The 18605-nt window shown below is 45.1% G+C and overlaps 1 protein-coding gene across 1 annotated transcript in view; it reads right to left on the reverse strand.

Annotated features, from left to right (window-relative positions):
• Nucleotides 1-18605, reverse strand: part of ABLIM3 (actin binding LIM protein family member 3) — a 112811-nt gene that overhangs the window by 25452 nt on the left and 68754 nt on the right. Inside the window, 3 exon segments of the mRNA XM_081297883.1 lie at nt 1251-1380; nt 7634-7705; nt 10164-10222. Of these exon segments, the coding sequence (XP_081154009.1) occupies nt 1251-1380; nt 7634-7705; nt 10164-10222 (261 nt within the window).

Below are 18605 nucleotides of genomic sequence, written 5' to 3' on the forward strand. Positions count from 1 at the left end.
AGCAGAGGTGCAGGGAAGCTAAGTCACTGGCCCTGGGTCACCAGCTTACAAGCAGCAGGATTGGGATTCAGTCCCAAGAGCTTGGATGGAAGCAGCCTTTACCGCTATGTTACTGCTGCGCCCCCTCAGGCTCCCAAAAACACAGGCATTTCACACTAGCTCCCTGAGACTTTTCTTCCCTGGGATGCTCACTTGTGGTCCTGATCAAGGTTGGTTCTGTCAAGTAGGAGACAAACTCATGGGCATACTGGGACTGGAGGGTGGGTTAGCATGGGTGACTGGTTAGGGAGGGTCCCCCAGGAACTGGCTTCTCCTCCATGCCTGAATAGCATTGAGTGGACAGCTCAGGTGCCCCAAGACCCCACAGAGCATGCACCCATGCTGGGAATGCCAGGCTGGCAGTGCCTACCTGGGATGTGAAAGTGCTTGGGAGCCTGGTAAGAGGTCGGAGTGGAGGACCTCACATCTAACTGGCTATGGTATGGAGAGCTCCGGCCACTCTCGGGCCCTGGAGCACGCAGGCAGTGGTCCCCAGAGAGAACAGAGGCACAGAGAAAACAGGCATTAGCGCAGTGGCAGTTTAGGAAGCGGTGAGGTGATGGCAGCGGGAATGGGGTGGCCGGGGCGACCCGGCGTGCTCAGCTCCGGAGTGGAAGAAGCATGAGCTCTCATGCACCGCATCTGCAGGAACGAGCTCGACCTGTTTCCTTGCTTGACCCCAAAGTCAGGTTTTGTGGGTTGTAAGAATCAACTCTACTGAGCTTCAGTAAGGTGTCTTCTTTGCTTAGCACCCCCAACCCGTCCTCCCTGGGCCCCTCCCTTAACTGTCCCTTTCTTCTATCCAGCTGTATCCCTAGCCCTGTGTTGACAGTGGACACCCTGACTGGCTGGGGGCTGGGTGGGACTGGGCCCTTGATGAGCCCTATTTCTAGTCTGGATCTGTCCCATGGAGTAATGGGGCAGGACAAATGGTGAGGTTGAAGGAGGCCTGTTCCGTCCAGCAAGGGCCCTGGGCTTCCTGACACTCCCTAGTCCTGGCAGCTCCTCACCCACCTCCTGCTGCTTCTCAGTGTCACATACCCCATCTTTCTCCTTGCCAGGAGCAGCTCAGGAACTCAGTCAGGCCTTGCTGGCCATCTGAGTGTCCAGAGGCTTCCAGGGGGTGTGCTATCAGGGAAATCTTGGGGAAGCCTGAGCTGTCTCTGAAGCCTTGCTCTTCCTCTCTCTTTGGGGACGCCCCACCATCTTACCTGAGCGGTAGTAGTGGTGAGGCGAGCGGGAGAAGGTGGGAGACATGCCCTGCCGGCTGTAAGTCGGGGAGTCGATGTATCCCGGGCTGGAGGCCCGTCTCTGCCGGAGGTCCAGGTTCTCATAGATGTCCTGGGGAATGAGATGGTTTGTGAGCAAGGCTTGTGGTCAAAGAGTCCAGCAGGCAGGTGAGGCATGCCACAGACTCTGGGATTCTTGTGGTTCAGTCACAAATAGGGAGACACCCCCATCGGAGCCACACACTCAGCCTGAGGGCAGCGGAGAGTCATGCATCACTCCAAAGTCTGGACAGAAACATGAGTCAGTCCCAGGGATCACAGAGACTCCAGGGAGGTCATCTCTGGGGGAATATAAGTTCTCTCCCAACCTTTCCCATCATTATGCCCTGCCCTGGCTGGGGGAGCACCTTGGGTGAGGCATCAGGCCCCTTGGGGACCTGGCGAGGGGTGAAGTCAGGGCCCATTTTGGACAGCTTAAAGGACGCAAATACATAAAAGGTTTTCCTGACCTTCTGCATGTCAGTTTAATTACCTGGGAGTAGGGAGATAATGTTCCCAACGACTTAGAAGGGAGAGGTTGAAGGCAGCCATGGATGAAGGAAGGGAGAGAAAGGAGGGCAAGAGGAAGGGACAGAGTATCGTTAAATGGTTCAGCAAAGAGAGGGCCTGCAGCTGCCCCTTGGCACCACTCTCTAGGTGGTGCCTCCAAGAGGTAAGGAAACCTGTGATCATGAACACTCCTTTTAAACTTGGGAAAACAAAGGCCTAGGGAGGAATGAGGGGGGCTCAGGGCCACTCAGGACCCCTTGGGAAGGAAGAGGCTGGTTCTAACTTGGACCTAGCTTCCTCTGCTGCAGACTCAGAGCTTATTTTCATGACCCTTTCTTGTCTCCCTCCTGGCTTATGGCCCCTTTGTGTTTGTGAAGACCATGTCCAGGGAAGGGGATCCAAAAGTAAGATTGAGCAAGTGCCAGGCTGTGGTCATCAGTGAGAGAGCTGGGCGGGTGGGTGGATTGATCAGGGAAGTGCCCTCAGCTCTAGCAGGTCAGGGTCATGCTGGATGCCTGCCCAATGTTAACCAGCTTCTTAATTTCCAAGAAAACTCAGAAATGCAGTTTCTTATGTGAAATCTCCCAACATTTACATGTTGACAACTAATTTACATTTTTGAAAGATATTCTATGAGTGACTCAAAACATCTGGGGGCTGGCTGTAGCCCATGGGCTCTGGTTGGCCTTGTCTAACTTCAGGAGAATCAACTTATACAAACACTGGATTCCTTTTTCCTGGTCCATTTCAGGGTCCAGAACACAGAGAACCTCAGCATTAGGATCTTTAACCAAATGGAACCCCAATCTCTTTTTGAAAGGTGGATTTCCTGAGGACATTAGCTAGTTGGTGGTGGAGCTGGGTCAGGAATTTGGGAACCTGTCCATCAGGCCAGCGCTCCTTCTGCCCATTGTAGTTCAGGAGGCCTGGGATGGGGTCAGAAATCTCCTGGGATATAGATGGTCAGCGCCTTCTATGTGATGATCACCCTGCCTTCCCCAGAGAACTTTTTCTCATCTAGCAACCATGTAATGATTTCTAAAGCCATCCGATGCTGAGTCTTATTAAGTGTTCTCTTGCTTTGAGCACAGGGGCTATATGTCAAGTGCAAGAACAAGAGAACATACCTAACCGAAGAATATGAACTTCAGTGACCATTAAGCCTGGCCTCCCCTGGCCACTGGCAGGGGAGGAGAGTCATGGGCTGAGCAAAAGCAAAAATTTCTCCAGTATAAGAAAACAAAAGCTCAAGTGATAAGTGGTCACAAGCTCTCAGCTTCCATGCTGGGTTTTACAGGGAGGGGTGAGGACTGGGAAGAATGGGGAGTTCAAGTCCTGTCCATAGGGGGCGCTGCCACCCAGCTCCAGATGGTGAAAATCCTAAATTTAATGTCTGACTTCCCAAGAATAATCAGAAAGCCATATTTGTGGGTGAAATCTCTTGATTTTTAAATGTGAGCTATAAATTCCAGTTTTGAAGAGTCTACACTGGAGATCAACTTGTCTTTGATTAAATGGGATCGTGGTTCCTCCAACAGCCCCAGAGAGAAGGGCTGCATGCAATACCTCTCCATAGCCACATCTCTCCAGCATCTCGTCAGACGTGTATCTGGAATGAGGCTCGTAGGAAATGAGGTCGGGGCGTTGTACCTCGTAGATGGACTTAACCTTGGGGAGAGCTGCCAGGTCTTTGTAATTAAGGATCTCATTATCCACTTTAGCCTGGGGAAGAGGGAAATGAACAGGAAAGGAGTAGAAAGATAAGAGGGAAAAGTGAAAGAAAAGAGGAAACAAAAACGAGGTAAAGGAAGAACAAGTTCCACTAGTTTTCACTAAAAGCCAAATATTAGGATGTAATCAAAGAGCTGTAAAATGCTGGAATAAGAAAGGTCTTAGAGGCCATCCATTCCAACAGGGCTAACATTTATTGAGCACATATTGTTTGAGAGGCCCTGTGCTTTACAGGGATTATTTCCTCTAAATGTTATAAACCTCTGTGGAGCAAGTGTCAAAGTTGTTCCTATTTTCTGGGCTAGAAAAATTCCATAAATTACACCAATTAGCTAGTAGCTTTGAATTCAGTCTGATACACAACCTGGGTGACTGCCTTCTAACCCCACGCTGTGTGGACATCCCCATTCCCAGCCTCCACAGGAAGGAAGATGGTAAACAATAAAATAATCATGACATTGAAACACTGGCTAGCAATTGGCAAGCACGTATTATGAGCCAGGCTCTAAGTTTCTTATGCAGATTAACTCAGTTAATTCATACAACTCACAACGGTAGACTTATGTTATCCTCTTTTTGAATAAGGAAACAGAGGTGCAGAGAAATCAATGAACTTGCTAACTCCACAAAGTGCAAAATCCAGCATTTGAACCCAGGTCATCTCACCTGAGAGCCTGCTATTCCATGTGACCTCCCAGGACAGGGAGTTCACTATAGAGGGCTGCACCCAGAAAGCAGCTCTTTACATTGAACTTGTACTTAACTTTTCCAGAGTTCAGAACTCTATAGGGACACATGGATTGGAAGACAGTGTCTGCTTGCATGTGACAATCCATTTCTCATGGCTCCTGAAACCATGTCCTGAACCAGTTTATGTAGCTGTTTCCTCTTATGACCTGGTTTCTGCTCTGGTCAACTAGGATCTGTCTTTCTGGTAACTACTATGGTTTGGAATGTGCTGGGGTGAGGTAAATTAAGAGGGGGCTACTAGATAGAGAATCTAAGGAGAATGTAATATCCTTGTAATGTTCTGTCTAATACTTGGAGGTGCCAGACGAGCCAGACAGAGTCTCAGGACTATGACTATTCTAGAGAGTAGCAGCTTTCTAATTATCTTACAAACTTTGCTATTTTAAAAGCTTCTCAAGGCCCTTTCTCTGTTTATTTTAACCTTGGCCCATCCTACTATTATCTGGGCACCATGTTCCTCACATTGTCCCTAAACTCTGTAGCCACTCTTCTTGCCTGTGTGTCCTGAGCCCATCTGCACCACAGCCTCTCCTGCTCAGGAGGTTTGGCAATGGGAGGAACCGGCAGCCTGGATTGTGAGTGGAGGGAGAGACTGGCCTACGAATTCCCCTTGCAACTTTCCTGCCTGGATGTGGGTTGAGCATGACTTCTGTCTGTTGGCTCTTCTTCACAGCTCTACCTCCTTTCAACTCTGCTAATGCTGTTCCTTTCCCTCGTGTCCTTGTTCCTGGGGTGGCAACAATATCCCACTGTTGCTGTCCTTGGATGCTTCCCTATTTCTTGTGGGTCCTTTTATCCAATTCCATGAAACTCTGCTCAGCTGAATTCTTCTGAGTTGTGTCATATGATTTTTGCTAGAGATGGTGCAGACACCCACATGTCCATCAATTTTTGGGGGTGTGGGCAAGGGGAAGCTGCTTAGAGGAGTCTATTTGCTGAAGATGCCTTTGGTCCTGGCATATTAAGTCCTGACCTTGAGATCTCTTGTCATTTTACAAACTCATCTTGATGAATAGTCATTTTGGCACTTTACTCCAAACCTCAAAATTACTAAATTTATATTTCTTCCTATAGCTGCTTTATTTACAGTGCTATAAATGAACCTTAGGTCTGGAGGCACAGTGATTGATTAGAGGCATCCTAACATAATTAGCCAGGAAGGAAAAGAATATGTGGGGCTGGCTGAAATCAAGCTACCCCAGGATGGTTCTAGAAGCCAGTGGGGAGTGGAACAAAGTTTGAAAGTTTGAAAGAACTTGCCCATTCCAGGTTCACTGGTAATTCTATTTTAATATCAAAATATCAATTATCTCTGAAAGTTAAACCAACAGACCATCTTTCTATGTGTTACTGCATATCCCTAATGTGAGCCAATAGATGCTTTGCCATGTTTAGAAAGGTCTGAGTTCAACATGGCTGATATGAAATGCACATGACAGAGCGTCTGGATGTGAGGCACCATGCGAGGCGAAAGGAGCACACAGAAGGTACGACTCGGATGTGAGTGGCAACTGATCTCAGCAATAAGCCTCCAGCTGGAAGGCAGGAGAGCAGGGTCCTAGTTGTCATTGATCATAAGGAAGCTGCTTATTATGGGGGCGATTCTAGCAGGCTTTCTCCAGAAAACCAAGGTGAACATTAGGGATCAACGTATTTCACCAGGGTTAATGAGACTCCTGGGTAACAGTTGGTGAGTAATGGCGTTCTAGTGCTGCAGATTCCTGAACCCTCACTTCCTGGAGACATGCTCACACTTGTTAATGACCCCATAGGGAAGGACCCAAAACTGAGGCCACTGATTCTGCTATTGTCTGGTCCTGTTCATAGCACAGAAAATAGTCTGGGGATTATCTTGTTTCTTGTGCTGGACAAGAATCTTTAATGAGTATAGTCTGTGATCAAAGTAGCTTGTCTTGGATTGGGGGTGCAGCTCAGTGACAGAGCACTTTCCTAGCATGTGTGAGGCTCTAGGTTTGATCCCCAACATCACAAAAAAAGAGAGTGGCTTGTCTTCTGTGTCAGCCATATGGTGGTATTGACTCATATTGACACTGAAGTCAATGACTCCTATGTCTCTTTCTTCTTCTTTTTTTTTTCATTTGACCACAGGAAGAAAGGAAAGGAAATAGTTTCATCAATGGGCATTATTCTGGGATGGGAGAGGAAATTGGATATGGATTTAGAGTAATGACCTCATCATGGTATCAGAACCCATCCCAAACTAGTGGATTGGGGGGCTGCATCTAGAGCTTCTCCCTGGGAGTGGGTCCCCTGCCCTTGACTACCCCCACTCCCCACATTCCTTCTGGCTCCTTTGACTTGTGGAAGGCTGGTACAATGCAGGAGTTAACCAGAATGTTGTCTGCTGCTCATTTCAGTTCTCCTGGGCTCTGCCACGCTCACCTCCTTGGTCTGACTTCTGGTTTGAACTTAAAACATTTGAGCTTAAACAGTTTTCCTTCAGGAAGCCTTTTCCCAGCTGGTCCTGGACCTTCAGGTTCCTCTACTCATCTGGAGCATCAAGGGAACCTTGTGCTTTCTCTTCCTGGCACTTATCATAACTGCAACTGATGAGTCCTGGCATTCTGTGTCTAATGTTATGAGGATAGGCATCAGGTGTGTGTTGTTCACCAGTTTCTCCAGCATGGAGCTCAGTGCTTATTAACAGAGTAGATGCTCAGCTCATGTTTGTTGAATAAATGAATAAATTACATATACTAGGGACCTCTGAGGTCATCTAACTCTGTTCCTTCTGCCACATCCCTGGCAGATGAGTTTGCCTGTGCTTGAATGACTCTGGAGATGGCAGCTCAGATACCTGCAGGTGATCTTCTTCATCCCTGGACTTCTCACACGATTAGAAAGCTGTTCTGCATTTCCAAATCTTGGATAGCGGTTTCCACATCATATGACTTCCTTCCCATTCTTTCCTCATTAGCACATGCTCCTCCCTTCACATCAACATTCCACTTGAGCCCCACTCTGAATGCCTCTCTGGTCCCATACTGACTTGCCTTTGTCTTGCTTAAGGAAAGGGTTAGGAGGGACAGTGCACTGGCTTCAGAACTCTACAAAGGCTCACTATCACTGCACTTGGTTTCTTGTGCTCCGTGGTGCTCTGCGCTATCTCTGTGACTCTTGGTTTACCAGACTGTGTGCTTGAGGGCATGGTCCATTTCCTCTCTGGACTCACTGCATCCTCAGGGTCTGGCATGGAACAGGCACACACCAAATATCAGTTGGCTGAAAACCTGAGGGTTCCTTCATCCTTAGAAACTTTAGCTGCCAGGCCAGGGGTAGGAAAGGCCCCTAAGGGGCTGAAAAGTAATACATACGCAGATGACTCGGTTGGGTGACCCAATACTGGATCCAGGGGGTGAGATGGAGGTTTCAGATGTCCGTCTATGCTGTGGGAGAGAGGAAAGCAGAACAGGTGAGAAGCTGCACCCTGGGTTTGATGGCAAGGGGAGACTGGGCACATTAGCAGCAATAAGTATTTTTTGGATACTTTTTAAATATTCTGCCTTTTAAATCAATGTCTGAGTATGACTGAGATCTAACATGCATAGGATTTCAGGCTGTTGGATAGAATAAAAATTTATTTTCTATATATTTGTAGCTAGCATATTTTTTATTTTATTTTTTTGACAGACCTTTATTTTATTTGCTCATTTGTATGTGGTGCTGGGAAATGAACCTGGTGCCTCACACATACGAGACAAGTGCTCTACTGCTGAGCTACAACTCCAGCCCTGTAGCTAGCATTTTAAACAGCATATTACTCATAAGACTTTTCATTTTGGATTATCCCAGTCAAAAAATGTCTTTACTTTGAGTAAAATTGCTTAGTATTCATTCCTCAGTAGTTTGTTTATTCATATCATGTAATTGCACAATATGTGGATTCTTTGTCATGTACCCTCTGCAAATTGATATCAACTTAAGTGAAAAAGTTAAAAATATCTGTCTCTGAACAATGACAATGGTGGATTAATAGCTCCCTCAGCAGAACAGCGTGATGTCAATCTTAGTGCTTCCACAAGAGTGGCAGCGTGCTGTGGTGGCAAAGTCAATGGCTTGAGAATCAAGGACCACTGGTGAAGCATGTGTTTTAGAGATCTTGGATTCCTGATGTGTAAAATGAAGGGGCTGAGCTTCAAGATTGCTCAGTTCCCTCCCAGACCTCTCATCCTGCAATTTAAAGCATTCTGAGTGGGGCTACGGAGCAGTGTTTTCCAAAATATGGATTGTGAACAAGGGGTGGTTCTGGAAGATGAGTGTAGGTGGAACGTTTGATAACACCGAGTCACAGAGTGAGTGTAATGTAATGTTTGTGTTTTATTTCAATCCTCCTGATTTGATCAAAGAGGAATCTCAATTTGGTGCTAATACATATTAACAACTGTCTCAACAATGGCTAATTTCCCTTTATTTTCTTCCTGACCAAAGAGAGTACAGGAAACATTAACTAGAAGTTTTAAGATTTAATCTCAAGAATTATTTTATTTTATGACTTCTTTTTATTTATAGCAAGTATTATTAATTTCCACTTGGCAATATAAAGTTTATTTTAAAATAATTTTAGTTAAGTAAAAAGTAATGAGTTGATTTCAAGAAAAATATTAAGCTTATAAGGGTACAAAGAGGTAGTGCATATATACAGCAGAAAGCTGCAGGTTTTTTTTTTTTTTTTTTTTTTTGGTACCAGGGACACTTAACCATTGAACAACATCCCCAGCCCTTTTTATTTTTTGTTTTGAGACAGGGTCTCACTAAGTTGCCTAGGGCCTTGCTAAATTCTGAGGCTGGCTTTGAACTCATGATCTTCCTACCTCAACCTCCTGAGCCACTGGGATTACAGGCATATGCCACTGTGCCGAGCAAGCCTCAGGGTTTTAAAGAATGACTCAAGGGGTAGGGTTGTGGCTCAGCAGTACAGCGCTGTCCTAGCATGTGTGAGGCAGTGGGTTTGATTTACATAAAGGTATTTTTTTTTTTTTAAAGAGAGAGTGAGAGAGGAGAGAGAGAGAGAGAGAGAGAGAGAGAGAGAGAGAGAGAGAGAGAAAGAGAGAGAGAGAGAATTTTTTTAATATTTATTTTTTAGTTCTCGGCGGACACAACATCTTTGTTGGTATGTGGTGCTGAGGATCGAACCCGGGCCGCACGCATGCCAGGCAAGCGTGCTACCACTTGAGCCACATTCCCAGCCCAAGGTATTTTTTTTTAAAGACTTAGGGGCTATAGCTCAGTGGCAGAGCGCTTGCCTAGCACATGCAAGGCACTGAGTTCAATCCTTAGCACCGCATAAAAATAGACAAATAAAATAAAGGCATTCTGTCCATCTACAACTACAAAAAAAAAAGAAATCACTCAAATTTGGGAAATGCCCTCAAAGAGGGAGAGATTAAGGAAAAAAAGAACAATTATATCTTCTCACACCTTAAATAAAAGAGATCTTGGAAGAAACAGGAAAAAAAATTCATGTATGGCTCAAAAGAAATCACACATCAATAAAGCCAGTTCTTCCACAAAATTTATAGTAAGTGGATGAAATGGCAAAGGAGACACATGTAATTAGCTGGGCAGAATTGCACAGGTGTGTTTTTAGTTAAGGAGACTCTAGCAGGTAATATGATAGTCAGGTGTCATGGTATAAAGGCACACTGGAGGGCAAGTGTGCTCCCTATCCCCTACACACACCCCAGGTATCCCCTCCACAGCTTCAAGAACCCAGGAGCCTGGGAGCCCATCTCTCGCTGCAGCCTGGGTAGCTCCACCCACTCCCTATATTATCAGGAACCAGATTCACAGGTTAAAGGTCTCTGTATAGGACTGCTGTTCTCGCATCATGACTAATGTGCTTACCTTTAGCTTCTTCTCTGCCCGGGCTGCCTGCTTGCAGATGGGGTGCCAAACCTCAGAACCTAAGGGGCCAAGAAAATAGCAAAGGCTCAGACTTTTCAAACCCACCATTTTCTGAATCAGTCCCCACCCCCACTCGATTTACTCTTCCAGCAGCACATGCGCCCTGCACATCACTGGGAGGACCCCCTCTGCTCTCTTAGCTCCCTCCTGGCACCTCGCCATTGTACGGCAACTTGACTGCCCACATGTGTTTTCTGTGTATCCAAATCCTAACCATTCCTCAAGGTTCAGGTCTTGCATGACATCCTCTTGCAAACTTTCTTACCTGCCAACTGGGGGTGACTTCTCTGTCCTTGTTGTTCCATAGTTCTTTGAATCTCTCTTCACACAAAGAGCCTTAAGTCACAGTAGCTTGAAATTTCCCAACCCAACTACTTAAGATCTCCTTCTGGGGAAGACCTGAGCTTTATTCATTGCTACATCTCCCACAGCACTCAGCACAGGACTTGGTTCTTAGCGGAGGTCCATACACGTTGGTGGGGTGAATAGATGAGTGGATGATTGGCAATGAGTGACACAGAGCAGGTGGTCAATAAATATTTGTCGAATGAATGAATGGCATTGGGGGATGAAAGAAAATGACAGACTGCGGTGAACTCCAGCCTTCCTTCTATTCAAAGACTTAGGACAGACTTAAAACTTATCAGAGCTATCACGTTTAAGGGGAGGAGGTGTCAATGGTTTTTTCTGCTTAAGAGCATTGTCTTGACCAGCTAATTCCTCAGAGGCAGCAGACTCTTCAAATCCAGTATGTTTGTGTAAAACCACATTTTATCGTGGGTGGGGGTCCAGTTGGCCACCCCCAAACTTGAGAAGCCAATTTGGAAAGGCATGAACAACAGGTGGCTGGTCACATGTTGAGATGAAGCCCCAAATATTACACATGCCCCAGAGAAGGGACAGGTGTCCTGGATTAGAAGGAAAAATAGGAACATATTATCCCTCTGGAGCCATTCCTCTTGTAACCAGCCCTAAAAGGAAAGGAACCAGCAAATGGCTGGATTCCTGAGCACCCAGATGGCATGTGTTTGTCTGACTTTGTTTCTAGGATATTCTTTCCATTATGGTTTGTTGCCTGGAGCCCCTGGGACCAGAATACTGGCTAGGGAGAGGAGGGTGCTGTAAGATCATAAAATCAGATCCCCCCCCCCCCCCCCAAAAGAGAGAGGATGGGCTGTAAGCATGGAGCCCTGGGTTCCTATCTCTGCTCATCCACTAACACATCCTTTCTCTGGGTCTGAATAACAATGAGGTGGGACTTAGAAGAACTTGGAGCTTATTTTCATCTTCTAGGACCAGTTTTGTCTTTTGCGCAGAAGGAATTTTCCGTTCTTGTGTGCTGCTACTCTTTGGGGCTCTTAATTGCTCAGTAGGAGTTCAGTCCTTCTACAGTGAATGCAGTGCTCTCAGAGCCCAGTAGAGGGACTCTGGTTCAGGGGCTGGAGCCAGCAATCACAGGGTGTGTCCACTAACAAGCTGTTGGCTGGGATCTTGGGAGTTACTGGAGAGAGCATTTCTGGTTCCTCTCTGAGTTGCTCCTGGGTCTATCAGGAGTTGTTTACAACTGTGGCTCTGGCAGGAAACACATGTTATAGGTCACTGTAGGAAATGGACTAGGTGGACACAAAGGTCTGAAGGGATCAGTGGAGTAGGTGAAAGACACATGGGAAGGGTGAAGGGGGCAGAAGTCCTCATGCAGGAAATGATGTGTCCAGTGGGTGGGGGCTCAGGCTAGGTGGTCTCTATTGCTTGTTGACTCCTTGACATTGACATGTTTGATCCGAAATAAAACAGCCACAAGTGGCCATTACCACTCTGCATATGGGAAAGTGTGTTTATATAATAAATGATGTGGGAGAAGGCTAGAAAGAGGAAATATAATTAGAAGTGAAAAGATAAGTTTAGGAGTTGGCTGTGTTTCATGTAAATAAAAGAGGGTCAATAAATAATTTGTTAGTAGCTAGCTATAAACTGAGATATCTGAAGGAAAAAATATTTTTTTCCCCATGAAGATGACTATGAAATTATCATCTGTTGAGTCTATGCCCTTGGCCAATAGCTCAACCTCTTGGCAGTAACAGAAAGATAACAACATCCAGAGGGAAGAAGGTGGTTGTTAACTTCTTTCTGTGCCTAGTCTGTGCATGTTTAAAAAAGAAACATATGGATGACTGACGTGTCCTACCTTTGTATTTTTAAAAAGATACAAGGTGAGGAGTCACCCAAAGGAGGATGGGTGGACAGAGTAGGGAGGACACCCAAAATTAGGTCCTAAAGCAGGGTCTTCACCCTGAGAAGACTGAACAGAATGGCAAAGTATGTCTTTGAATATTTTAATGGCTCTCTGTGGGAAGAGGCTTTCATTTGCTTTGCAAATCTTATAAAGTAGAACAAGAACTAAGGAGCAGAAGTTCCAGGGAAGGGAAATTAACATCTGAGAATTGAACAGTCTCTTTTATCTGACAGTGAGCTTCCTGGGCCTAGAAGTGTTTAAGTACTCGGCAGTGATATTGTGGAGGAGACTCATCGCTTAGCAGTTACGCTGAGAGCTTCTGATCAACCATCCCAATCCTCGAAAATTCTGTTTCCACCTTAACAGTCTTCTCTGTATAAAGAAAATAATGATTTGCTTCTATCCAATAATCACAATGAGAACGCAAATTCTACGAGAGGTATTTACTTCCATTTTAACTGCAAAGATGGAAAATTCTCAATAAATACCTATTAAATGAATGAATAAACAAAAGAAATAGAAGATTCTATCCTAGGCCATGTGGATTCTTAAAGCTGAGCCCAAAGATTTGAACAAGTAGAACAATTTAGACTCTGATTTGACAGGTATTATTCCAGGTTGAGTTTTAAGGTATGCATTATGAACTACCTGTCTTATAATGTGGAAAAAATGCAGATTCCCAGGCCCTAGGAGCCACTGACACCAACTTCCTAGAGGAGGAGCCTGGGAATCAGTACTTCAACAGTTCCCCAAATGATCTGATGACTCTAAATACAAAAACCAGAGGGCTCAATACCAGACCACACTCCAGATTGGTTTCTTTGGGATAAAGAAACAAATTATACAAGATAGAACTCCAACATCCTGTAAGAATGCAACATTGTTTGCTTGTAGGACTCCAGGTTCCACAATCTGTGCTGTTTTTTCCTCTGAAACTGTCATTCATAACTCCAGGCTCTGCAGGTGAAACCAACTGGAAGGTCACAGAAGTGACGTGCTGGCTATTTCTCTGTCAGCTGACTCAGAGACAGAGATCTCCGTCTCCTGAAGGGCCCCTCACCTGGCTGTGGGGCCACTCTTCACCCAAGAAGTGCCAAAGGGGTGCATCTGACTGGTCACAGGGGTGCATCTGCCTGTGACATCAGGGCTTGATTCAATGGTGGGGAACCTACTACATCTCTGCTGAACCTTGAAATTTAGTTTGTCAAAGCCTTTGTTTCAAATGCCAGAGCTGGACCTGGTGCCATCATCTTTTAGGATCCTCAGGGGGTTACAAGTACAATGGTGACTGAGAGTGGCCAGCCTGAAGGTTCTGTTTGGTCAGCACAGTGATGATTTTAAACATTTTTGAATCTGAATATTTTTAGACACTGCAGGTTGCCGTGATCTTCCCCGTGGACCTGCCCTGTGTCCCCACCCTTTTCATTCATCTATGTGGACACTTGAGTTTTGGGCCTCTGATTATAGCCAGGGAATTCTCCTGCAGCGGGTTTCTTCTTCAGATTTCTCTTGACAACAGCAGGAGGAGATCTCTTAGGTTTCCACCTTTGTGACAGCAGCACTACCATTGGGACAAAGATTGGAGTTTGTCCTTTAAAATCCCCAATCAGACAAATAGATGTGGTATACATCCATTACCATAGAATATTATTCAGTCATAAAGGATATGACATATTGATGCATGCTACGACATAAATGAACCTAGAAAACTTTATGCTCAGGGAAGAAGTTAAATACAGTTAGATCACATACAGTATGATTCTCTCTATGTAAAATACCCTAAATAGGTACATCTAGAGACCCAAAGCAGATTGATGGCTGCCAGAAGCTAGGGGGAGCCAGGAATGGAGAGCAACTGCTTAATGGGTCCCAGGTTTATTTTGTGATGATGAAAATGTTTTGGAACTAGATAGAGGGATGGTCACACAGATGCAGTAATAACTACTGAATTATACACTTTAAATGGTTAATTTTATGTTATGTGAATATTATCTCAGTGAAAAAGAAAATCCCTGTCCATGTCCCCCAGCAGATGAAGGGCTGCTGCAGACCCCAGGGGACCCTGTTTTTCCTCCGTCATTCAGGGTGCAGACTCAGCAGGAGGGAGAGAAGCAGGCTCTTCTGTTCAATGTGCCATGAGACAATGTCATCATTACCATCATCTTGGCATTAGCAATCTTCTCCATGCCTCAGGCACTGGGTTCATTATTTAATGTAATGTTCTTATGAGGTTTGCGTCTTGGTTACATCACTCACTGCATTAGTAGCTGCATGTCTAAAGCAGCTCAATTACCACTCTGTGCCTTGGTTTCCCTGTCTATACAGTGGGGGTGATGACACTATCTGCCTCATAGGTTTGTTTTAAGGATCAACCAGATAATTTGTGTATAACACTTAGAACAATATCTGCCTGTAGTTGGTACTTGTGTTATAATCTGTGCCAGGGGCTACTTGGGGCAGGGGACACGAGTCACTGAGAGGCTGGGGTGGGGAGCATTTGTTCCCATCAGGGACTGGGTGAAGTAGGGGATGCAGTGAGTGACAGGCTGGCTGTGCAGGTGAAGTTGCTGGGCAGAAGCCTGGCTTGGTTGCCAGCATGCCCTCCTGGAGGTTGGGCTTGTGCCCAGGGAGGAGGGCACCTCGGGAGAAGTGGGCAAGACCCATTTGTTTGGAGTTGCCATGATGAAGGCGGCTTGAAGCTTAATAAGGAGGCAGGGAGAAAAGTGCGTAGTACTATGAAGCTTGTTCCTGTGGAGGGTATCAGGCAGGAGGGAGCGAGGAGAGCAGCAGTGACGAGGTGCCTAGTAATTCAGGGGAAGTAATGACTGCTGATAGGAACCACTGGGACAGTGATTAAAATGTACCAGATGCTCAGTTTATGCCAAGCACTAAGTATTCTTATTATTCTTATTGGTATTAGTATAACTAACATTTACAGAGTGCCTGTTCCTGGCCTCATGCTACATACCAATTTTATAGCAGTAGTAATTAAGTAAGAAATTATAATGCTAACCTTTGCTGAGAACATATGCTGAGTCTTACTTGAACATCCTTAATAATGACAGGAGCCAGCACTGATGAATGTCCTGTGTTCTGGGGCCTGGCCATCTCTGGGTGTTTATCAGGAGCTTAGGCTGGCAGAGCTGGCAGTGCCAGGCTCTGTACTAAGCCCATATCCTGCAGTAGCTCAGCTGATTCTCATGACAGACTTGAGTGGCAGGGCCTAGTCTCATCCTTCTTTTATAGATGGGGCAACTGGGATTTAGGGAGCTGGAATGGGTTGCCTGCTTGTCTACCTGGCCTGGACAAGGGTGTGTGGCCCAAATTAGGTTGTAGTCATCTCTGGGACTTCTCTCTGAGCCCAGTGACTAGTGCTACCTATTTGAGTGGCTGGGGGTTGGGGTATGACCCTGGCCTCCTTCCACCACATGGTGCCCCCCCCCCCCAGTCTGAGGCAGGAGGTCATGGGCTAAACACAAAAAGAAGCAGGGAGAAGAATTGCCTGATGACACTCCTGGGCCCCTCAACCCAGCTCCCCTAGATGCTCCTCAGTTCTGGGTGCCATTAATTAATTCCCTTTGACCTAACCTGGTTTGAGTTGGGATTCTGCCACTTACAAAGTCCAGACTAATAAAACATCTCATCGGGCTAAAACCTGAGTATCTGACAAGTTCTTGACTTGCCCCACGGGCAATAGTGTTTCTCAGAAAATAGAGGAAGCAACCAGGGAAATTGCTGCTCTGGACCTAATTCTGACCAACGTGGACAAATTGGCTGGTAAAGTAGATGTGACATGTAACTGGTGAGAAAAGTGCTACATCACCTTGAGTTTGTGGTGACCTGAGAGAAGCAAGCTGGAAACAGACTTCAAGAATACAAACCTAAGACTACTACACTGTGATATTTTCTATATGATTCAAGATGTTTAGTAACCCTTAAAAAATCTAAAAAAATTGGCAGCTTATCAAAAATTAAAATATACTCTATTTAAAATGAAATATGCTTAGTAAGTCAGACTTTAGGAAATATCAATTTAGTACAGGAACAGAATATGTTTGAAGAATCTAAAATTATATAGCAGGATTGGGGAAACATAAGGTTTAAAGTTTTTAAGCATAACTCCTACAACCTAAGCTGTCAGTAGAGAGATCCAATTTAAAGTAATAATGCTAAAGTATGAAATGATAGCAACCAATACTACAATAGTGCCTTTGAATGTAGTTTGATGACAGGCAAAGAGCACTGAGGGCTGGCATGCCACAACCTGTGACAGCAGGAGGCACTTCCCTGGGACATCTATGGCTCAATGCTCCTATTCTGAGTTGCCTGTCAGAGGAAAAGGAGGCCCTTTGCTAAATAAATATCAATGGCATCTCCAACTGTGCTAGGACACCCCTCCTGATACCAGGACCTTGTATTATCTGAAGTAAAAAAAAATGTAGTCTGAAATAGATTCAACTATATAAAGGAAGGCTTTGGTGTAATTGTCAAAGTGAGCTTCAAGGCTCCATTCTGGATTTGCATTAATACAGAGCTAAGGCTTCACTTTATTTTGGGCCACAAACCCCTCTGAAAATCATGAAAGTTATAGATTTTCTTCCTAGAAACTTCCCACTGGTCTCACACCTACATGCAGAATTTGGCACACAATTTCAGGAGACTCAGAATTCAGAAGGCCCACTATGGACCACAGCTTAAGAATTCAGTACTAGATAAGAAAACTGCTTTAAAGAAACCCCAGTAAGACAGGCGAGCTAACCTTTGTCAGCAATGTAACCTCTGTAAGTTTTTGTTTTTCTTCTCCACAATAAGGGTATTGATATATTAATGATTTTTTAAGCTCACAAGCTTGTTGTGATGATAAAAGAGGGTTATTATATTTAAAAATCCTAGTATAGGACTTGGCACATAGTCAATGCTTAATCAATATCAGCTGATGACATTTTATTATTACTATTATTTTATCATGCTTATTATTGGTAGGACCTACAATGTGTTACAATACTTTCATTAGTAGAGCAGAATTTGTCCCAGTATTTCATAAATGATTTCCTGCCTTGTGGTTTTAGTTGAAAATACAAATGATAACAGAGAACTGTTATAAAATGTGAAGTGGAACCCGGCTTCTCTAGAGTTACTGTTGCAGGTCCTTGGGATAGGTGGAAGACGGAGCTGATATTTCCTATACACAGAAGAGGAGAAAGAGAATCCTTCCTTTTTTTCCCCCTGGGCACAGGCACATTTAGAACAAGAGCAAAATGTGTCTCAGGAACCATATTTGGAGTTTAAAAAAAAATCCCCCACTGGTCCAGCAACTGCAATCTTTGTGATTTCAGTGTGAGTTTTTGCCCTGAACCTGCAACATTTTAGCTATTATTTTGCCACACAAAAATCAGTGACCTAATTTCTTGATGAAGCCCAAATGAAGGGTTTGGATAACAAACAGATTAGAAATCTGGCATCTTTACAAAAACAGTTAAAAGACTAACGCGCAACTGAACTTAAAAAACAAATAAAAGAAAACTTGCTTCTGTCTTTTGGGGCCTCGGAAGTTCTCCTCCAGATAGACGTCAGACTTCTCCCAATTAGAGCCCATCAGAAAGCCATCACACCGCAATTAAAACGCAAACAAACTGACCACAGAATCTCCTGAGGACGATTTGCCAGGACCAGACTGTCCAGCTACGGAACTGACTGACGTAGGCATCTGAACACACTCTCTCTGGAATTGTCTCAGCCTCTTTCTCTCTCTTCCTCCTCCCTGTTCTGAATGGCTTTATGGGGTCCTCAGCACCTTCCCATCAATCGTTTCTGCTAATGTTCACAAGAGCCTGTGGTGTGTGCTTGCTCTCCATGCACCAGGTGTGTGGACCTGCCTCAGTTTCTCCACTATGTACCTGTTTCCTCCCCTGGGGTTCTTTGCCAGCTGTTCTCACTCCCTCCCCACTCTTACTTCCTACTCATTTTCAAGATTTTGGTGTGAAATGGTCCTTCTTTAGGGGAGCCTTTTCCTGGCCTCCCAGGAAAAGACTAGATGGATGGCACATTTCCATTGTCCCTGAACGTTCATTTCACTTTCATTTGATCATGCCAGTCTCTCCTTCCAGACCATAAGCTCCACCAGGGCAGCAGGCATGCCCACTGTGCTC

The sequence above is a fragment of the Spermophilus citellus genome (assembly GCF_964194105.1).
Source record: "Spermophilus citellus genome assembly, chromosome: 1".
In the NCBI taxonomy this organism is placed as follows: domain Eukaryota; kingdom Metazoa; phylum Chordata; class Mammalia; order Rodentia; family Sciuridae; genus Spermophilus; species Spermophilus citellus.